Source organism: Thermobia domestica, chromosome 9, assembly GCF_964235325.1.
Source record: "Thermobia domestica chromosome 9, izTheDome1.hap1.1, whole genome shotgun sequence".
NCBI lineage: Eukaryota > Metazoa > Arthropoda > Insecta > Zygentoma > Lepismatidae > Thermobia > Thermobia domestica.
This window is the reverse complement of record NC_137462.1, coordinates 97,367,839-97,392,114: the sequence shown is the minus strand read 5'-3', so window position 1 is coordinate 97,392,114 and position 24,276 is coordinate 97,367,839. Positions and strand designations below refer to the sequence as shown.

Sequence of the window (24,276 nt, the reverse complement as noted above, 5' to 3'; positions counted from 1 at the left end):
TATATAACTATCATTTCACAATTTCAATTAGAATATTCTTGGAATTCTTATTTTGAGCAAGAGCAAGCTTTTCAATATAATTCAGGATATTATTCTTTACTTTTCGATTAATATAATGATTCTATTCTATATAGAATTTGATGCTATTTACGTGACCTTCGAGTAAAAGGTATACGTAATTACCAAATAAGTACATTACATGATAGTATGTTTATTTTAAATTGGTTCTAGGATTGGAAGACAACAGAATGGATGACTTAATTTGAGGCAGTATTTTTCATCAGGGGTCTACGTATATTTAACTGGCGGCACGCAAGGGAGGCCAAATCGAAACATTTAAACTTTTTATCGCTTTAAACTAAAAATTCAATAATTTGAACATTAGATAAGTTTTCTTCCCCCAAGAGCATTCGTAACTAAAAAACTGAAGAATAATACAAGTCCAAATAAATAAGCCACATAGTATTTCTAAAACAATATTTAATCCACTAATAACTGTTTTGATATCTTTCCCTTATACCAGAAATATATGACACCATACTTGTTGGGCATTAAAATTTGTATAATATATTGCAATCTTGAAAACGAATGCAAGTTCATCGGCCTATTTTCAAGATTTTTCGTATTTTATATTGTTAACTATTTGAAATGGACGTTCTAAGCACGAGGATAATAACTTTATGGAAAGCATGTGAGAGAATGAATTTGGACTTCAACGATGTCGGGGATGTCACTAATCATCTCAGATATCCCGAAAATTGGATTAGTCACTAATATCTATCGTTTTCGATTACTCTGACGTATCAATCGTCACCTTTTCTCACCTTTCTAAGTTACAATATGTTCCTCTCATGTAACAAATAAAACATCAATCAAAATTAGTGCACCGTTCTATACTGTAAAAGATAAAACACCATTGAAACACTTTTAGTACAGATATTGAGGGGGAAATTGATGAAATAGTGTTAATAAAGTGTGCTTCGCGTTTCCAAAAGAGTTACTTCTCTAAAAACAATGTCTAGTATGACATATTTAAAACACTTCTTCTCTGCAAACAGTTCGAAAACAAAGCGATGACATATATTTTGTACATTTTTGTACTCACATCTGGAACATATTTGGATAACACAGTATCAACAAGAGGTGAATATGTGTCATTTGGATTTGTTCAAAGAGTGTCGTTGATGTGTACAGTGTCCTACTGTGTCTAAAACTAGTTTCTGTATTTTTTTGCAGTGTAGAAGTTGGTCGTCAAAAATATTTTGACGTGTCACCATCTAAACTCTTCAACACTCTTGCGTCTGTTGAGAACATGGTAAAACCTAAGTAGGCCAGTGTGCACTCGCGTATCAAAATATTAGAATCGGTGCTGTGATCTAAGTCGAATCGATGAGCAGACATCATTCCATCAATTGTCAGAAGAGCATCCTAGCTGTCGAATGGAAATGTATGAGTGGTTTCTACAAAATGTACAGAACAAAGTAGATTGTTTGTTCAACATCGTTTTCTCCGATTAAGAAACCTTTTATATTAACGGAGAGGTAAAGGGGCAAGATATACGTTACTGTTCGAACAAAACCCATATTGGTTTTCTGATATAAAACAGCAAGGTGCCGAATGCATCATGATTTGATGGTGTTTATGGAAAGACCATACCATTTGACCTCAACTGTTTTCAAGATACTATCTCTAGCTAAAGATAGCTTGCAATCTTGAAGACTGAATAATCTTATACTCAGAAAGGATGAGTTTACGTCCGCAATGGTTTATACAAAACAAAGATCACCCCGTCTCAGTTGTAGGTACATCACTGCGTTCACTGACCGCAGAACACTGTATAATGAGCTTCCCGAACCGTGTATTTGAATAAAATGGAGTGTGGATTTACTTGAAATCCAAACAGCATAACCTGTAGTGAGAGCTTTCATGTCAGAATTGGTGACCCGCACATTACATGGCCCATTCAGATCTCTTTTGATGATAGTGACAATCACATAACACTAATTGTAATCCCCTATGGTGTGTTGCTTTCGGCGTCTTTACTCTCAACGGTGCTTGTAAGTCTAGTTAGCACCTTTCCACCTTTTCCAAGACATTGTAGAAAGGCTAATACAATATTGTTTGGATGTTTAATGGTTGTTAGATTGTCTTTCTTCTTGCTTAGCTCATAATCTAAGCATGTGATCTCGTGTTACCTCGAGGCTATATAGTTAGCCAGGCATCCCTGGCACAGTAGATTTGAGTTCGATTCCTGGCAGTATCTCATGTAGTTCGGATTACATGTTAAGCCATAGGTTTCCACGTCTCGTATAGTCTCGGTGCTGAAAGGGATGCTAAACTAAAGTCTCATCACCACCCTATGACGCCATAATTGATTTGAAGACCATTCTTTGCCACTTAACAATATAAAACTGTTTCACTAAATAGCGTTTTCTAACTACTACATACTATGAAGATTTTAACAGTATTCTTTGTTTTTCACAATGTTTTAAAACGTGAAGAAAAAGAGGGGGATGGACTCATCAGTAGCCTTACAGAGACCCTACACTTGTATATCATATATAAAGGTGGCCTAAATTCAGGTTTCTAATCTTCTTTTCCATGAAATAGAAAAGGTTACTTTAAAAAATTAGGCTATATACTGTTGTCAAGGACAAAACTCACAATCAAATATTATTTTATGCAGTTATTATACATGGTGTTACAAAACAACATTGACAACGTTTGAGAAGTGATTGGGAGTTGGTTAGTACTTCGTATGCATGTAGCCAACCTCCCTCTATAAAAATTGTTGCGTCACTAACCGCAGGATTCTGAAACATGGATATTTGGATAGAGCACATACTAATTCCTAAGTGAAGTCTTGGTCCGACTAACGTAACGTCCCATAGTTTTGGAGCTATGGAAATTTAAAGTTCATTTTTCATGTTTTCGGCAGCCTATAACTCCGAGATGACGGATTTCTGCACCCAGGTTCATATATAATTTTTGTCTTATCTTGGTCTCAGGAATCACCTCCCCTTGTATATTTTCCAGCTAGTAAAATTGATCTAAAGTGTTGTAGATTGACAGGACTATTTATATCCTTCACGGACTCGTACTTCCTGTGGGTAAATACTTCTTATGTTTTCCTGTAGAGGTCAGACAGTCCCAATGCTGTTAAGAGTAAATGGAAGTTGTATGAGTAATGAAAACCAATTCCTCAACAGGAATGAAATGAAATAACATCTCAAGCTGTTATCTCTTATCATTTTACTATAATGGTAAAATTATTATCGGGTGTGAGTGATAAACAATTATACTTGTTTGGAGTTCATGGAACAATTACACGTTTGCCTGTTTCCGTTACATGTGCTTTCGTATCATCTGCCTAAAATACCTTACTTATAAATGAAATTGAATTATTGAGTAAGTTTGTGATAGCATTAGAAACAAAGACGGTTCAGCAAATATTTACTATTTGTGATGCGATTATTAGGGAGATCATAAGTTCAATATCTTAAAGTAGGGTACCTAAAAATATTATCGAATAAATTATTAATTTCACAGAATATTACAAAATGAAAGTGTGACACAAAAGAGTGTTTATTCTAGGGTTACAAAATTACCTGTTTTTACCGCGTGCCACACTTGTACTTTTCCCGCGTCTAATTATCGCTAAAACGTTAAAAATCATCTTTTTTTTTTTTTTTTTTTTTTTGAATGCAGCAATGTGCCTGTTTTTCTCCTGTTCCATGAAACATAAGAAAAACACGTGACATTGTTACAGTCTTGATTTGTTGTGTATTTACAGTTCATTTTATTACACATTGTAAAGTGGGAGAGCAAGGTCAATATATTGTTGAACATAGGTCCATAACAACCTGCAGTTCTCGAGCTTGAAGTTGAGTCTGACATACTAAAAATAATACAAAATTTACCATTTTTCGTTTGCTTGTTTTCATAAGTGAAAGGAAATAATGAAATGCAAGTTACTACCACCATAGATAATGTTGTCCATGGGCGGCGATTAGGGGGGGCAAAGGGGGGCAGTTGCCCCCGCACTTTTTTTAAGTAACCAATTAATGTATATAGTTTCATTTGGAAATGTAACGATTTTGTATGTGTTACTGATTAATAGGAAAAAATGCTGCCATATAATATTTGCTGTTGCGTGAATACGTATTGGTTGTCTTCCCGTGGAGTAAAGAAAGCTACAGTAATTGCGTTTTAATCGCCACAGAAAATAACCCCAAAAAATAACCTATTGGAGCACAATTTCAGCATACTTTCATTTCTTCTTACAAGGGCTCGATATGTTAGTGAGCCGCTTTGAAGCTAATCGAAAGAACATTATGCAAAAAAGTAGGGCCTATTTCACAAGTTATTCTTTAATTGCACAAAAATTGACAGTTCCTAAAATGTCTTTTCTTCTTTCTAAAGTAAGGAATATCGATTAAAAAAAGCGTGATAAGAAACAACTTCTACCTTTTCCATTGTTTTGTAGTGTAATATACGAGTGAAGTGTTGTGTTTAAGGATGTACGAGTGTATATACAATAAAATTTAGTAAATTGAACATAATTCTAGGTTTTAAGTTTATTTTGTATAACTGAAGTGTGGATTGTAAGTATTGTTGTGTTTTGATGTGTTCCAAGAAAGTGAAATCTGCACCTAATGGCAACGAACATATTTCAAGAAGTTGCAAAAGCAAATATTTCTTTAAATGTCGTAGCATATGCTTGTAGTATTTACTGTCTTTCATTTTCTAAGAGCAATAACATACATTTAATATCATGTGTGGAATTAAATATTAAGTTTTTCATTAATCCTCAGTTTCAATATAACTTTGGCAAAACAAGCATCATTATTCATTACTATGATTAATATTATCCTTTCTATTTATTTGTTTTGCAAATTTATTAAATAATCTGATCACACAATTTTCCAGACAGAATTTTAAGATGTTCATGAGCAAGGAATCAAATCTCTTCTTACACTTTCGTTGTTTAAGAGTACAAAGGGCTAGTATCTACTTGCGTTGTTCTTCTCAATTTACTTAATAAACTATTATATACGATATACGGTATTTTAACTGAAAATATAGTATCCTATTAGTTATACAACCTTTCGTCAAACAAAATGTTAGAAACAACCAGGAAAACTAACATTTATATACAAATATTCAGATCATGTCTTGTCCCCTCACTTTTAACGTCCAACCGCCGCCACTGATGTTGTCAAAGATAAGACAGAAAATACGAACCTGGAGAATTTTCAGTGTTGCCATCCATAGGAAAAATGAAAAAAATGAAATGAAATCTTTAAGTTTTACGTCCCACGGTTATGCCGGTTAGGCTAAAGGAGACGGTGATGATGAGAGGAGTGAAATGGTGGAATGAAGAAAGTGGGAGGAAACGGGAGAACCTCGAGAAAACCCACGAGCACGGTGTTTGTCCACCACAAAGTCCACACGGCGCGAGCTGGGATCGAACGCCATCCATAGGAATCACACTGTTCCCACAATAACATTTCCCCCACAATCTAAGTGAAGGCAGCGACTAAAGGAACGAACTCAACTGATTTTGATTACCTACGATTATTGTTTTGGTATCCTGTAAACTACTTTTAAAATAACACTATTATTTAATTTTAATAACTGTGTGTTAAAACTATTTTATTTATTACAAACTAAATAGAACTATTATTTAAAAAGTAGTTCACAGGATTAAAGACAATATGATACGTAATCAAATACTGTTGAGTTCGTTCCTCTAATCGATGCCTTAACTTAGATTTTGAGAAAATTTTATTCTGGGAACACTGTAATTTCTATGGATGGCAACACTGAAAATTCCTCAGGTCCATATTTTCTGTTGTAGAATTACATTACCTGTGATTGTGGTAACTTGTATTTCATTATCTCCTTTCACTTATGAAAACCAGCAAAAGAAAAATGGTAAATTTTGTATTATTTTTAGTATGTCAGGCTCTAAAGTCTTTAGTTCTACAGGTCTGCTGTGCTCATTATATATGCTACATGAGTTTGGAAGTTTTAGTAGGTGTACGTAAAATTTTGTCTCATGTATGTATACTAAACATTCTTTGCGTTTCTGTTGGAACAAGTAGCAGCAACACAGGTACATTACGTGAAGTAATTTGGTTACAATGCATACAAAGTGAAAAGGTTTGAATATTTGGATTTCCCCTCACCCTACATCTGACACTCAGAAATTTTAGAAGGATGAGTGGATACTTAAAAATAGAAAATATTTAACTCTCTATTTTTCGAATAGAAAGTCATTTAGCTTCGTATTAGCGTTGTATCACACAGACATATTAGTACATTGCAACCTGAGAGTTTTACGAACCTGGTAATCTGTACAGTAATGCGGGTAGTCTATGAAGTATAAAACGGTATCCATAATTACTCCTATAGGAATACGAGAGGAACCGATTTTTTATTGTCCATATCTTGGTATAAACTACGAGCCGTATCCGGAAAGAAAGTACCGTTTCGCATTCCCGCCGCTGATGCGCTGCGGTCGGCTTTCCGCACATGCGCTATGCGCTTTTATTGGTCTGCTCTCAAATGACGCCATTTTGGTTGCTCTGCGTAGTGTTGTCTGTTTATAGTGCAAGTTTAAAATGTCTAAGATAATTGACGATCTTGCCGACTGTGAGATTCCTTCGGTAATTCGATTTTTAAACGCAAAGAATGTGAAACCGACAGAAATTCATCGTCAAATTAAAGATGTTTATGGTGAAAACGCAATGACTGATGGAATGGTGAGAAAGTGGGTAAGGATGTTTAATGAGGGTCGAACTAATGTCCACGATGAGCCCCGGAGTGGTCGGCCTTCTGTTGTCAGCGATGATTTGGTGAGGAAAATCGATGAAAAAATCCGTGAGAACAGACGTTTCACTATGACAACGCTTTCAGGCGAATTCCGGACGAAGTGAAACTCGCTGTGCAGCAATGGTTCTCATCACTGGTGGCATATAGTGTCAAACTCACTGGCGGCATCGTTCTATGCGGAAGGACTAGATAAATTGATCCACCGCTACGACAAGTACCTCAACAACGGTGGAAACTATGTGGAAAAGTAGTGTAAGACATGCTCTTTCTTGTGACAAAATTTAAAAAAAAAATAAGTTTACTATATTTTCTTGCAAAACAGTACTTACTTTCCGGATACGCCTCGTAGATCCAAGACCCAGTCTCCAATCTTGGATGGATCAGACCATCGACTAAATGGATTCGTAACTTTTGACCCTATCCGTGGGCTTTGTGATGAAAAAACACCGTGTGCGTGGGTTTTCTCGGGGTTCTCCCGTTTCCTCCCACTTTCCTCATTCCACCATTTCATTCATTTTTGCATTATCACCGTCTTCATTAGCTCATACGATATAATCGTGGTACGTAAAACTCAAAAATTTCATTTCATTTTGAGATTACCCGTTCTACCCAAATCGATGGCGATCCATCGAGTAGTTCTCAAGATTTTGTGTCTGCCGGACGAGCACACCATTATAATAGACAGGTTAAACCAAACTCCTCAACCTTTAGACATTCCGCCTTTACTTTATGGAAAAATTCTGACTTTCATTTAAGTATCTATTGCTTTGTCACTGTTCATTCAAGCATCATGATGTGTAAGTCATTCTTTTCAGAATATAATAAGCTTTTAAATATAAATTCGTGAATATGCAAAAAAAAAAAAAAAAAAAAAAAAAAAAAGTAATTCAGGAAATTTTCCTTCAAAAATCTCCCTTTCGGGAAGTCTGGCGACTCCTGAACCAAACCTGCCGGCACATATTCGGATAAAATCTACTTTGAAATATACTCATATCCTTTCGCAACCCATGTACCAAATCGTATTCCGATTTCTTCGAATATCACGAGGGAAAAAGGTACTTCCCAATCTATTGAAAGATCTAAACTTTCATGAGAAAACAATGAAAAAGTATGAACGGAATAAAAGTTTTGAATCACAACACTATTCATCCGAGTTTCATGATTCATATGTCATTCTTTTCAGAATGAATGAAGTTTTCAGATGGTGTCTTGCATATGTGTGCGAGATGTACACGAAAAGGAAATTTGAGACAATTTGTAAAATTTTCCTCCAAAAATCCTTTTCGGAAAATTTTGTGTCTCATGGACCGACCCCGGCTAAACGTACCCGTATAAAATCTCCCTTGAAATATACTCCTGCCCTTTCGTGACCAAACCATATTTGCAATTTCTTGAATAGTTACGAGGGAAAAATATTTCTGAATCCTGTTGGAAGATCCAACATTTGCAGGCGGGGTTGGGGGGTGGGGAATGCGCACTGGTTGATTACTAAGCAATCAATTTCTCGCAAAAATAGAGTCACAAAGTTACAGAAAGTCAGAAAGCAACTCGCACCTTCCTCACAAAATTTAACTCCGAACACTCTTGGGGGCCGCGGTGGCTCAGTGGTAGAGCTTCATCTCTGATGCTAGGGGTCCCGGGTTCGACTCCAGCCTCCGCCAAATGAACTCTGTGGTGTACAAACACTGTGTGCGTGGGGTTCTCCCGTTTCCTTCCACTTTCTCCATTCCACCATTTCATTCAATTCTCATCATCACCGTCTCCTTTAGCCTAACCGGCATAAGCGTGGGACGTAAAACTTAAAGATTTCATTTCATTTCCTTTTTCGAACACTCTTTGAACAAAACTCCACACCGAAGGAAAAAAAGTTGTCTTCTTACCTTTATCAGTAAATATGGGGTTGAAGAGGGGGGGTGATGATGAGGAACATTTTGTAATTTGTAGTCATGCACTTTCAATGGCTGCTTTGAATTAGGAGTCCACAACGACTGATGTTCACAGCCAATACGTAATAAAAATTGTTTACTCTCTTTTACAATGCTCAAATCACCAAACGACTTCGCGTAACAGCCCCTTGTAGGTCTGAGCCTCTCCAATGCCATGTATTAGCAACATGCTGAGCTACGTTCAACCTAGCGACGGTCAGCGTGCTGCGTTGCCCTGTCTAAACAGGCGTATCAGGGCTCTCTAGACCTAGTGGCCGTCATGTCTTTTATTCACGTGACTCACCAGTTTGCCTCACGACGTTGGGCTGAGGCAGAAAATTGAGAAGCACCAGCCGGGAATCGAACCTGGGACCACGTGAGCGTGAGTTCAACGCTTTAACCACCAGACTACGGTGTCTCCTTTTACAATGCTCAACATAGCTGATTTTATTAGTCTGTAAAATTAATGCAGCCTGCGATTTCAATTCAAGTTAGAATCAGTCCTCAGTAAGCTTCCTGCTACCTTTTTGAAGTCAATGAATAACTTGAAAACAATAAAGTTAAAATTATGAAAATGAAGCAGATAATATTTAGAAAATGGTAGTAAATGAGGTGACAACTATACATCAGGGTTGGAAAAAGTAGTTTTAAAAAAACGTGTTTAAAACATAACAAACGAAAAAAAAACATGTTTTAAACATTTTGAACAGTTTAAAACACCATTTTAAACATATATTTCAAAATCGTCAAAACATATATCTATCAAAGACTTGACCGACCGGTATTACAGATTCATCCTGTGCATACCGTTTAGTGCAACACTGATAACAGAAATAAAACTCTTGGACTTAAAAAACGGCTTTTATATAGTTTTTAAAATGAATTTTTTGTTGGCCATATTGAATTCAAGATTATTTTCTAAAATAATATTTAATATTTTCGTAGTCCACTAGTGAAAATACACCTTAATATATTAAACTTCGTTTTTGTAGCACCAGCAGTATTGAAAATGACTTTTTAATTCCCATATCGGATGCAAAATGCTGACTTCCTATTTCCGTAAACTATTACTGATAACGCACTTTAAAAAAAATATATATATATATATATATATATATATATATATATATATATAAAATAAATTCGTTTCTGTAGCACCAGTGGTTTCCAAAAAGAGATTCGAATGACCATTGGATTTAACATGGCATTCTTTGCGGCATTTGGCTCAAGTAATTTTATTGTTGTCGGAAGTGAAACATGTGTGCATAATTTTTACTCAATTGGTCACCTAGAGGAGGATTTAACTTTAGTTGCAAAATTTCATTGCTATTTCGGAACACTGGTGCTAATAAAATTATTTTAATTAAATAAATTTTCGAAAAGTACTGTTTGAAGCCGTACTAAACGAAGCTAATGAAGGAGGACAGATCATGAAGATAATAGGAAAAAGAAGAAACAGCATGCTTGGCCACCTTATTCGGCATTCCGATTGCATCACCTTGCTGATAGAGGGAAGGAAAGACAGAAGGAAAACCAGGAAGAGGGAGACCAAGGATAGAATATCTAGATGCAGTTGCGAAGAAGAAGCCTTAACAAAGTATAAAACAGCTCTCCCAAGGGAGAGAAAAGTTTTAAAGGGTTTTTCCTAGTAAGATAGTAATGCCCTTTATACTCATTATATTTTGCAGTTGGGGCCCTTCTTTCATTTCATTGAGCAGTTGGGGTCCTACGCACTTTTTTTTATCATGTTGAGCTGTTGGGACCTGGGACCTTTTTTCATTGTGTTGGGTAGTTGGGGCCCTTTCATCGTTGAAGACTGGGGCCTGGTTTGTAGCTGGGTCCATATTTAACCACAGGCTGATTAATCTTTTATCGATTTTAATACATCTTGTAGGTCTATATTTGATCAAAACTCAAAAATGGAAAAACAGCGCATTTTTAAAAATTTATTTTCTATCAAAAACGTTACAAAATTGCAGGAGAAAACAGTGTAAGACGCCAAGAAAGCGGGCATTTTTAGCATAATGATTGATTCTATCAAAGATGTTTCAGCACTTAATCAGCTGGCTATAGTAATTCTCTACTTTAGAAATGATCAAGTATTTGAGCGGCTGTTAGCAGTTCTCGTAAACAGTGACACTACAAGACAAGTAACTTATAATGAAAACAAAAGAGTACTTTGTGCCAACAATGTTTTTATGTATGACATTGTAAGCTGCTCTTTTGATGGAAGTGCTAACTTGAGTGGATGTTATGGCTCATGCTCTTAATTTGGTTATGACAAATTCCACTGAGTAGATCCCTGAAGCTGCAAACTTATTTGGTGTGCTTGAAACTAATGCCGTGTTCTGTCTGAATACTGCAACAGAAAGGATGTTTGGAAGAAAATGATTGATGCAAGCCACGAGACACATGACAGACTACGAAAAGTTCAACAAGTTGGTGCAACACGATGGTGGAGCAAAAACAAGGCACTGAATGCGGTAGTCAACACTAACGAGTTTTGCTACGAAACATGAATCCAAGACGAGGCCGACTGTTTATCATCATCAAGATTTCCTTCAGTTTTATTGTTACTCAATGATGATGTACAGGACAGGAATTTTAATGCGAAATCAAAATTTCAAGCTAAACTTTGCTGAATAAATTGACAGAATTTAACATTGTTATGATGTGCTCTGTGTTTCAGGACTTGTTTACAGAAACGGAGACTGTTTCATAATACCAGCAGTCTCACGGATTGGACTATCTTACAACCTGGAGACTTGTAGACAATTGCAGCAGCAGCATCAGAAGAAAATAGAGGCAAAAGATGTCTGTTTAATTCTTTACGAAAATACTAAAATATTTTCTGTGCAAATAAATCAACAGCTTGCGCAATCTGGTGTAGAGGTAGCAATGGAAAAATACTTTCCTTCCAGAAGAATCTTAAAGAAGAAGAAAATGTCAGGAGAGCTTGCGGGAGCTGAACTATGAAAGAACTTACAGGTGATATCGTAAATATAAGTGAAAATGATTTATTCAGAATAAAAAAAAACTTCAATGAAAATTCTGAATACAGCTGTTACATGTGTCAGTGATAGATTTCAGCAACCAAAAGAACTCCAAATGCTGAATCCCAAGCACATTTCGGAAATCAAGAAGAATGGTGTGTCTGCAGGAGCTTTCAGAGTTCTTGAGAAAAAAAAACTAAATACAAAAACAGGAGGAAATATACAAAGAGCTCCAGCAGTTCTCTGTCGTGTATTACACTCTGTCACAAAACGTTCTGGTTTTTGATGATCTTGAAGAGAATGATGCCCCTGAATCCGTAGAAGAAGAAGATGATGATTATGCATCTGACCATGCTATGGGAGATGGAACATCTCTGAACGGGATTCACGGCAAGAGTGATTGTTAGAGCAAACCCACATTATGCTTTATTTTTTATGTAATTATGCTTTATTTTTTCAATGCTTTACTCGAGTCCGTTTTTGTTTCACCTGTCTGTGCCTTAAAGATGCATAGGCTATATACAGAAAGGAAAAGTAACAGATGCTACAAAAAAAAAAAAAAAAAAAGTGCTCAAGTTCATGAGGTACACATAACCATACAGTGTAGAGTTCTTGTGTGCTATTCATTGTTCGCAGAAAGTTTTCTTCTTTCTCTTTTTCTTTTCTCCACATGAAAGAATAACACCGAAAAGTGTACAGAAATAAAAATTAGCTTTTCATTGTTGCATTGTTATGTTCTCAATGATTTTGCATTGTAAATATTGGTTAAAAAAAATTAATACAGTATGTTAGACCTGCAGTTAAACAGAATTTTCCAAGAATTGTGCTATATATTTTAAATTATGCTTTATGCTTTATTTTCTAAAAATAATGCTTTATTATGCTTTTAAAATTAGTTTCTTCTGGACCCTTAGACAACTAGAACCATGTTCAAGATACCAACCATATGTCTAAATTGCTATATTCCTTTTATGCTTTTGGGTTGCTCTAGTAATCAGTTTCCATTCTCAAATAATTACAGTGAGGCGAATGAAATAATTCACGCACACATTTAGGACTTAGAAAAGTGTCCTGCGAACATGTCGTAGTAAATTCCTGAAGAGTGAAAAGCGCTAGTAGCAGTTGTTCGCAGTTATTAACTTAACATATAAGACAATAAATTGAAAAACTGAGAATATGAATCTTTTCAGAGATGACAGTGTGCTGATGCTTTAAATCTATACCTTTACTCCCTATACCTACGTTATTTCCTAGTCAAAATAAAAACTCTTCAAAATTAATCACAATTTCTTATGCAACCACCCCTTTCTTGGAGTACTGCGCGGTCATATACCCGTCACGGTGATGTAAAGGCACTTTGGCGACGAGGATACCTAATCGTATAACAAATTCTTTAATCAAAAAATCAGCGACGTGTCCCCCCAAAATTTTTTCTACAATTTTTTGAAATTTTCAACACGCAAAAACTAATGAAAATACGCATTGATGGTTTTGAAAAAAATGCTCATTTACATCTAGATAGTATTTACAATCTCTGAAACTTTCAAAGTTTTTCGACCACTCCCACCAAAATTTAAAAGTATTCAATTTTCGGCATGTATCATACAATAATTCGGTAAGGGGAGGGAGTAGGGGTTCAATTTCTTTGGAGGTAGTTTTAGCTCAAGAATAACGTTTTGGGTTATAGCGACCCAATTTGGATCAAGGGTCGATTTCACTATCTTACTAGGAAAGACCCTTTCCATGCTGCCCACCAATCTATGGTTGAGGTGAACAAGAAAAGAAGACTGTTTGAAGCATACTTAATGTTGTGCTAACTTTAGAATATTTTCTGCAAGCCTATGTAATTGGTTGTGTTTTTAAGTTAATAATTATATTGATGAAAAGTAATATTTGGGGGCATTCAGAGCACAGTGGATCCAAGTCCATTTTCAATAAGGTTCAGTTTTGCTCAGCAAATGAATTCTATTTCAAAATGTAGAATCTTCACAGTCAAGAGTCCGAAATAAATGAAACTAAAGCCACGTGAAAGGCCGTGGACTAGTTTCGTATGAAAGCCCTAGTATGGGGCATCAGCGGGGGCAAGGGAGCAGCCCCTACCTTAATTTCAGATTTGGGGGGCAGTACGGCAGGTATAGAAACCTTCTGATAAGCCAAGTCAAACGGAACAAGTTTGTGGTCCTTACACCGAATAAATACGGAGGAAATATAGATGATTAAAACTGGAAAGTTGCTTAGGCCGAATTTCCAGAATCTTAAGCAGGTCTGAAATTCACGTTTGGAATTCTTAGGGGGAAAAATACAAAAGAGCAATATAGACCTGCAGTTTCTTAAGGGCAATGGAAATGGATTATAACTTATCAAAATCCGTGTTTATTCGGTGTAAGGACATCAAATTTGTACTGTTGGACTATGCTCAGCAAAAGGTTTCTAAATCTGTATTACTGCCCCAAAATTTTAAATTCAGGGTAGGGGGAGGATGACCTCTAAACGAATACCCCTCTATAGCAGCAATCCCATAAAACTCTAGAGTCCACATTGGCGCGTATTTTTTTTCTTTCGTTTCGGGTGCATGGTTGCGAAGATATAACGTTGTTCGTCGATGTATTCATTTTGATACACCCTGCATTTATTTAATATAATTATGAATCACTGACTATGACATTCGGAGCTTCACTTGTTAGTCTTTCCCATACTGCAGCGTACACAATATAATGTAATATCTTAAATTTAATAGCAGGGAGGGGTAATTAGCCCTCCTGTTCCCCCGTTCCAGAAACGCCCTTGTCTAGCGGTTGTCCTATGAAACCCTAGCCCACACCACCTTCACGTGGATTTTGTTTTATTTATTTCGGACTCTTGGTTACGTAGATCCTACGTTTGCTGAGTAAAACTGAATCTTTTTTTGAAAATGGACTTGGATCCCTTGTGCTCTGAACACGCCATATCTAAAAAATATTTTTTAAAAAACTAAGTTAAAGCTAAATTTATCCTGCAACCGAAGTTTGTTCGAAACGCAAAAATATGTTTGGTTTGATTGTTTACAGTTTTGCATCAGTAGCGAGGCTATATGATATAGGTCCTAGGGCTTCTTGTTTAAAGCGGTATTCGAACCACTAAATTTGAAATTTTACGTCGGATCGTAGTCAAAATCTATACAACAAATTCCGGATGCCTGTGCCTCTACCCTCAAAATTTAATGTTAAATGATCGAAAATTTGGCCCGTAGCGTGCTGCATACATACAGAGACAAACACGAGCAAATGTAGATCAAGTTGTCCTACGAGCCTCACTGACGTTCGACAATGATGTGACAATAGATCTAATTATCACGCTTTAAGGGATAGTTACGCGGGTGATTGCCATACCTTGTGCTTTCTCGCCTGGTCTCTTCAATACAAGCTATGCTAGCGTGTAAAGGTTTTAAGAGAATTTAGAATGGAGTTGGGAAGGGGAACGAAATAATGATAACTCTTTTATTTACTTTTAATACCAATTCTACAATTAGTCCTACCTTCGACTACGACACTTTCTCGCAAGTTAACTGAAAAGCATTTAAACAACACAATAAATGCTAAAAACAAGGGAAAAAAAGAGACAAAATAAATTGTAGATTACCACATTGACCTCCTGCAACCACGAAAAATCAAAACACTCGCATGAGAAGAAAACAGCCTTCTTAATGGGAAGCACTTTCTGACAATTTTCTTTCTCTGGCAGATTTTATTACAAAAATAAAATTAAAATAAACATATGTTTAAAACAACCCTTGAAAAATACAAGTGTTTAAAACAAAATGTTTAAAATGTATATAAAATTTGTTTTATACCAAATCAATTGTTTAAAACAAGTTTTAATCATTTGTTTTAAACAAAACAATCCTGCTATACATAGTTAGAGGTACTTTCTTATAAGTTACAAATTTCACTGTAGAGTTTATCATGTCCTTATTGTAGACTACACATATTTTTTTCTCTATTTTCAATCTTAGAAAGCTACAATTAATTTTTATAAATATTGAAGTGAATGAATTTCGATATAAATTTATTCGTAAAGGATAGGGGAAAGAAAATTAATCAGAATTTAACATCCCTTTTGGCTGCGAATTTATATGAGATGTAGATTATAAACCACACGTGGTATATAAACCACATGAACTTCCGGTGTAAATTCAACTAGGATCCCCCCAACATCAAAGGCCCGTACGCTTATTTAAAGAAAAATCTTGCGTATCAATAACAGCAACAGTGCTAAATGAGGTAGGAGGAAGTTAGGGCGTAGCCATATTTAAAGCTATCTTCCCCTCATTCACCTGATACAAATTAAGAAAACAAAAACTTCAATTTCTTTGACCTCTAATGCGAACTTTCAAGATGCGGAGGAAAAATGGTAATCGCTAGCATATCCTACTAGATGGATCTATCTTTAATTTAATCTAATGTTTAGTTTAACATAGATATAATAAACATAAAACATCCTTTATGTTTTGAATACATTTCTTACCATATTTACAAATGTGAAGAAACCCCAAATCAAGGAAAAATGTAGTAAAAGTCTTTTACTTCGATCCATGTTTTTAGATGTAGGTGAAGGCTGTCAAATAAACCGTTTGTCTGCAAGAGATATTAAAATTAATTATTAAATTAGCAATTAAAACGTTTATTGTAGCAAATGTATATTTTACGATTAGTCATACAGTGCAGCAATTAGCAAACGAGAATGATTTTTCACAAGTGAAGTTACTTTTTTTTTTAAATAAATATAATATAGTTGTTATTGTATTGGATTTTAGCGTCCTTCTCAGCACCGAGGATATACGAAACGTGCAGTTGTAAACAACATGAAAAAAAAAAATCGCTTGCTCTTCTATGATCCAGAGTATATGGATTAATGTTGTTCATACTGTATATTCAGCATAATGTTAATGTGATGCTTACAGTTCTCATGCTTCTTTGCTTTTTCAATCAGATGTCCTAAGTATATTACACCTTTGAGGCTCATTGCTAATTCCTTTCAAATAAAGGGCAAGGAAAGCAAAACAACGATAATTTCCTTTCATAGTCTGTCAGACCTCTATCTGTTGCTTTTAAATCAACTTTTGAAATTTCGACACAGTATAGTTTTCATCTCCTGATGACAGTTAACTTTGGTCAATTATGGCTGTCTTAACTTCTTTCTAATCTTTCACAATCTGTTAGTGCCCTAAATGATATACAGTAGTTTGCAATCGCTCAACATAATTTTCTACACAAAAGCGTAACGAAAAGATTTTTACTACAGGAAATCTTCCGAAAAACGCTTCGGTGTCAAACAGGCCTTAGATTCACTAATGTTGAGAGAGTACTTTAGGAAAACCTAATAATACTACAACCCTATCAAGGATGTAATGGAGGGTATACCGGAGTATACGGATTATACCCACATACTATCTTTTTATAATTCAGAATATATTTGCTTTAATTCAAGGACATAATGGTATATCAAGGGCGCCGATCCTGGGGAACCGAAGGGGTCCGCCCCCCCCAAAGCTGATGTGGGCCCCTTGGGTACCTATGAATATACAATATTTGTCATAATTTGAATGCAATTTGTCTTAAAATCCTCATATATATACCTTCTGCATCTGAATGGGCCCCCCAAATTTACAGAGAAATCGGCGCTCTTGTATAAGATTGAGTGTAAGTTACATTTTTGAAAATGGTCGAGCGTATATCTACCAAAAATGTTAGCAATATGGAGTTGAAACCTGTGGAAAAGAAATAATATAGCGATACTAAAGCCTGTGACAAACATCTTGGCATTTCAGCTAAACGAATAAAACGCAAGCTCTGGCGCGACGTTGCCAAGTGGTAAAGGGGTGTGGCTATGGCTAAGCAGACAAACTACAGCGCGATCAGGTGACAGGGGATAGATGTGGATGTGTACAAAATAAACGTGGCAATACCGCTGGCCTCTCATTTGTTAGCAGCATTTAAAGCGAATTCGGAGTGCCGCCTTCAAATGGCAAGATGTTTGCCACGCCGTTTAATAGACAAACTTATAAATCAATAGTATGCCATACACCACAATTTTTAATTTTTATCACTTTGAAGTACGTCGGTTGAGAGAATAATGTACAATCAAGTACAGAAAGAAAAGTTCAGAAGTGCTATAGCTAAACGTACGTTACTGCAAATATTACTCGTGCATTTTTATTTCGCATATGATCAAGAAAAATCTTTAAATGGGAAAATGAGATTCAAAATCTTTCTAGTTTATACAATAGAGCATGTAAGATTTTACCATTGTAGGCATGTTACAAAGTACAGTATAATTTCATACGCTATTCACCCTTCTCACAAATACTTAGTTTATTTAGACAGAAAAACATACTGGAAAGAAGAGATATTATAGGTATTGAATAAATAAATTTAAAAAAAACTTCAAAATAAGATGATATGGAATTTTATTATGCGTTAACTTAGAGTCTCTGGGGAAGTGTTCTAAACTTGCCATCCTATTCGGTACGACCTTGGAAAGCCGTAATTGTTTTTTTTTTTTTGTTCCGTTAGTTTATTTTTATTATAAGAAATTGAGACTAAAAGAAATTGAAATAACTGATTCAAAGAATGACTTATATACTACTATATTATTCCATTTTCAATTCTTTGATCTACTTAAAGCGTCACATTACTGGAAATTAGTCAATAACTGCTGTCAGCAATCCATGTTGAAATCTTTTTTTTTTTTTTTTGAACGTCGGGAGACCACAGTTCTTCTGTTCCGCTAGTCCTGCTTACCCTTCTTTTACTACACACAGAGAAGCTCTACACACGCTCACGGTCCCGAAAAGAATGTAGATTAATGATGGAATGGATATACGCAAGTCAAAGAAAACATCTGGTGACTGTATTGTTACAGGAAAGAAAGTAAAAGAAAGAAACAAAATGATAATATAACACTCTGAATATTATTAAATATCTTAAGAAACAATAAACAAGGCAAAACATTAGGTGGTTCACGTGCTCTTGTGAACTGTATAAGGAGACGCCACTGCAATTTTCATAACTCATGGTTTGATGAGGGCAGATAATTTCGAGAGAGTGGTATGAACAGTATTAATGATTAGCGATTACGCAAAACGAAATTAATTAAAATTAATGCATATAAACAAAAGCAATAACACAAGATTAAGGAAAGCAATGCTGATATATGAATACTTAATATCTAAGAAACGTGATAATTTGTAAATCCTACATTACTAGATAGAGGTAATTAATGACAGTAAAAAAAATCGACTAAATGTAAATATCAAAATATAAATGTAAACGTAAATATAATTATTATACTCACAATGCAAATATACAATTTGAAAACTAAGGGTACAGTAAACTCGGTAGGAATACACTATTACAGCCTGTCGGTTGTCGTCTTCTCGTAGCTACCGACCAACGCTTCTGACTATACAGTCAGATCAAAAGCGGTCGACTCTTAACCCATTTTTGACTTCAGTATTTATATCTATGCTTGCTTGACATACTTTCTCTATTCACGGTTCGGTTTATGGATTATCTACTTTTTCTTAGACAGATATGAAATAGCTTATGAGCAAAACTGCAAAAAATTTTCCTTAAGGATATATTATCTTTTTTCCTGTAACCCCTTTTTAACAGGTTACCTTAGATTTAAAACTTTTCCACAAACGTCGTCAAGAGCAAGGAATGACACTGCATGTAGTTTTTTTGGCCCACCGGGAGGGGAGGGGACGAGAAATCCTCTTTTCTCACATAGTAATGGAGAATAAAATCCTGGATATCGTACGTCACTAAGGAGTCGAAGTGGCAGTCACTGGAATGGCGGCATTCTGGCGCTCCTAAAGCAAGAAAATTCAAACACTATCAGTTCACAAAATCATGGCAACCGTTTTTCGGAACCAAATGGGTATGATTCTTGAGGAAATCTTGAAACCAGGACGGACAATTACAGCAAATGTGTATTGTCAAATCTGATCTGCAACGAGCCATCCAAAAGCGGCGGAGACGAATGCTACGTTCTGGAATTCTAATCCATGACAACGCCTGCCCACACACACCTGCTCGTACTATTGAGACAATTCAAAGATTTCTATTTAATTATTACCCTTACAGATCCGATCATGCTTCGAGCGATTTCTTTCTTTCTTTCTTTCTTTATTTATTTATTTTAATCTAAAAAGTTGCCTGTATCTAAGCTTTTCAACGACAGTGAAGTGCAGTGTTGAATTCAAGCATGTTCCAGAGGAGGCTGAGCCCCCCTCCCTAGAATACTTATACACATGCACTGAAATATTTGCTTTTCTCTGTTTAATTTTTTCGGAAATAAAAGTCTTAAAAGCAAAATAATTTTTTTAAAGAAAATTAATTTCTTATTTTGCCCAACCTAATTGTTCTAATTGACAAACCACGTTCTCGTATAAAGTCGAAGTTAAATAAAACCTTGGAAATTAGATACAGATGCACACAAACGCCTTACAACGTTAGGTAGGGGAAAATGCCAATATGTCGGTTATTGCAACCAACCAGGCAATAACAAGTTGCGAGTTTTGTTGCGTTAGATTCCTGCTGCTCTCTTACAATCTACAACACAGCCCTCCTTAAATTTGTATTGTCCCCCCTTGTACAAAAGTCTTAATTCAACACTGGTGCAGTGATCAACGAATCAGTTTTATACCGTTTTACACAGAGAGTATATGGAAGCTTGTGCCAGACTGCTAGAAATGTTTGGAGGTTCATGGTGACTACGTCGAAAGTAGCCGAAGTATATAACTGTATATCAATTACAATATTTTTTCTCTTATTGTTTGCTTTTGTTGTTGTTGTTAATATTGGTCTTTTATTGACATGCGCCGCATAGCTGGCAGTTAGATTGCAAAGAATCAAACAAAAATGGGAGTAAACAAATCTCTAACAAAACCAAATATCACTTCAACCACATTTTGTGTGTCTAGTACTCTGCCGCAAATCCCGGGGGTATGAGGGGGACATGTTCCCTCCAATCTTGGAACTGGGGGGACTGTCCCCCCCAATAATCCGAGTTGAAATGTGCTTTTTGGGAGAAATGTGACGATTTTTGTGTTCGATTGTTACAAAGGAAAGATAGATGAAATTGATGTTTCCCCAGAATATGCCTCAAATCTGCCTGCCTCCCATTGTTGAAGACAATTCTGCTGCTCTGACTCTCTACAGCATTGTTTTTCAAGTTCATAAATATTTTGAACGTCGCTTATTACATATCTATCTATCTATGTATCTATCTATCTATGTATCTATCTATCTATCTATCTATCTATCTATCTATCTATCTATCTATCTATCTATCTATATATATATATATATGTATATATATATATATATATATATATATATATATATATATATATATATATATATATATATATATATATATATATATATATGGGGCTGGTTTTACCCGACGCCCCCAATGTTGAAGACAGATTTGCGCCGCTGGTCTAGCACGAGAGGAAATTGAGTAATTATTATTTTAAAAAATCTTTTATTATTCTAAAAAAAAATCTGAACTACGCCAAATAGAAACTATGATCAAGATTTCAAGATAAGTTATGATCACAGTGTTTACTTTGTGGAAAGACCTGCAGCATAATGCTTGCTATTGTGGTAAAACCACTATAAAAAATGAAATAAAATCCTACGTCTCACGGGTATGGTGGCTAGGCTAAAAGAGACGGTGGTGAGAAATGAATGAAATGGTGGAATGAAGAAAGTTGGAGCAAACGGGAGAACTCCGAGAAAACTCATGCACATGGTGTTTGTCTACAACAAGGTTCACTTGGTGCGAGCTGGGATCGAACCAAGGATCCCATGCACCAAAAGTGAACGCTCTATCACTGAGTTACTGTAGCCCCGGTAAAACCACTATATCTGGGTAAAATTTTTGGTACAAATGGTGTAACCTTGGAAAATGTCCATTTCACATAGCTTCCGACGAAAAAAGATTGATTTATTTATTAACCGTTATCAATTTTTTAACGATTGTCAATTAAAAATTAACTCCTGGAAAATTTAATTGATAAAATTTAAATTTAACAAACTTTTTAATTGATTAATTAATTGTCAATTTTTAATGGATTTAATTACAAGCGTGAGTGTACTAATTATGATTAAAACATCGTGACAATTGTATGAAAAATAATATTATCTGATTCTGTTGCGGTTGTATTTATTCACTTCCCCAATTAAATTCCACATTTTATTTCCTGTGTCATTGTGCGAGACATCCTTGTACTGTCATCAAGTGTAGTTATGGTTTGCTCTCTGGTCATGAAGAAGAAGGGCCATCATAAATTTTTTCAATGTTTCTGCAAGTTATTACGTTCCTTGTCTGATTATCTTACGTCATCATGCAGTTCATGGCGTAATCGTACTTTTATGCAACCGGAACCAATCTTAGCTACATTAACATTTTTAACAACCCTTTAATCCAACATCACATAAATTCTTTCCGACTGCACTTCGGAATTTCATATCCTTTGAACAATTTTAAAATACGACGTGCAATTCTCATCCTCAAAGTGATTAGTAGAAGATTCTTTGGCATTATACATGGTGTGACTTGCTACTATAGTTCTTATTCTTTGACAAGATATCATACTGAATTAAGCAAAGGTCTCCGTGCCATTTCAGTTTCTTTGCCAGTTTCAAAATAACGGAGCAACAAGTAGGTAATTTGGAACACCTCAGGTCAGGTAGTATGTTTGTACTAGATAATACTATGGAACAAGGTGGTTCGTTGTCTTTAAGGGTGATTTGTTATTTTAATTTCATTTAACCGCCCGTTCTATAATGTCATAAGAGAAGAACGATTAAATGACATCATTAGTGAACACAATATCAAAGATTTTGGCCATCTTGGTCCAATTCTAACTTGATCTCATTTATTTAAGGGCCTAATTTCCTTTGAGCACATTATGTTTTATTATACAAGTTGGCTAATTCTGTATCTAGTATGTTTAGACACTAATATCTTTAACGTGAAATTTTATCTGTACCACCTTTACGAAGACACTTATATCTCGGTAGGGATGATTGCGTGCTACAGTCAAATTTAAGAATTATATCGGCAATAGCTTACTACCAGAAGGGCAACCCCCTATCAAATTGGTCTAAATGGATTAGCTAGATGAAGAGTATTCTAGGAGAAGGCAGCAGTTCTCCAGTAGCCAAGTTGGTAGAAATCGTAGTGATTGGTACTTCAACTTGCACTTTAATCCCAGCCGTGGTCAGGGTGACTTTAACGGTTGTCTTGGGAAGGACAAAGTAATAATGTAGGAAAGATAAAATCAGGATAAGAAAGACATGCTAGAACAAAAAATTTAGAATACGGACATAAAACGTACGTACCATGTTACAGGGAGGGAAGTTTGAAAATCTTCATACCTATAGCAGCGTTTCCCAACCTTTTTCAACTTGCGGCACACTACGGGTGTTATTTGGATTCTCGAGGCACACTTACAGATATTATTATTTGTAAATATGAAACACAGTGGTATTTTTTCTGTGATTATTGATCTCTTCACAGGAAAGAAAGCTCTATCACTGGTTTTACCCCCGTGGTAAATCGTTATGCTTATTTTTCATTCTAATTTAAGAACAGAAAACAATTGCAATGAAATATTGGACTCAGGTTTTTAAAAATATGCTTTCTTTTTAAAAACTGGATCCAACCTGCTACTAAGAAGGAAGATCACTAAATAACGAACGAACAAACAAATGTCTTTTACTTTTAAAACACAAATGTAGGTAATTTGTCGAAAGGATTGAATGATATTTTAAATTTTCAAGTTACGAAATAGACTGCAACAATAAAGAAGCAATAATGGTCATAATAATGATAACAAATACTTTTTTTCAACATTAGAAATGTATAGAATAGTAACCCGATATGAAACTTAAAATTGTAGATTCATAGTAGAGTTCCATAGTAATGTGAAACACAAATATACATTTTTACCTACGTTTTGTAATTTTGTAAATTATTAATTTTGTTTCGATTCCTCGCGGCACACCAGCGGCCCATTCACGGCACACCGGTTGGGAAACGCTGACCTATAGGAACACATGTTCATTATAACGTAAAAGTACACATGCGATCATTTTGACCGTGTATGCATTTTTAATATTTTTTTTTTTTTTACCTATTTTACTATTTAAAAACATCGTAAAGCAATAAAAAGAATAAAGAACATTTAAATTAACAAACACAGATTACTAGACATGACTGATAATAAATGTATTAAATTTTGAAACTTTTACCAGAACAGAAGACTTGTTATGCAAAAATTATCAAACATTGACATATTATATAGATACTGGTGTGAGTAAAGTTCACAAACTCCCTCAGTTTCTTTGCTCACACTCACACACACTCTTCAGCATAGTCTCTACATACTCTTCTTTGACATTATCCGCATATTATCCACATATTACGAGCCTGCACTTGATGCACTTGTGCTATTTTGATGCATT

The 24,276-nt window shown here is 35.3% G+C and overlaps 1 protein-coding gene across 2 annotated transcripts in view; it reads right to left on the bottom strand.

Moving 5' to 3' along the window:
- LOC145694051 (uncharacterized) overlaps positions 1–24,276 on the bottom strand; it is a 62,410-nt gene that overhangs the window by 18,509 nt on the left and 19,625 nt on the right. For both annotated transcript variants that reach the window (XM_081770191.1, XM_081770192.1), the window contains exon 2: positions 16,259–16,368. In XM_081770191.1, coding sequence (XP_081626317.1) covers positions 16,259–16,327 — 69 coding nt within the window. In that variant the 5' untranslated portion in view covers positions 16,328–16,368. The remainder of the gene's footprint in view (positions 1–16,258; positions 16,369–24,276) is intronic.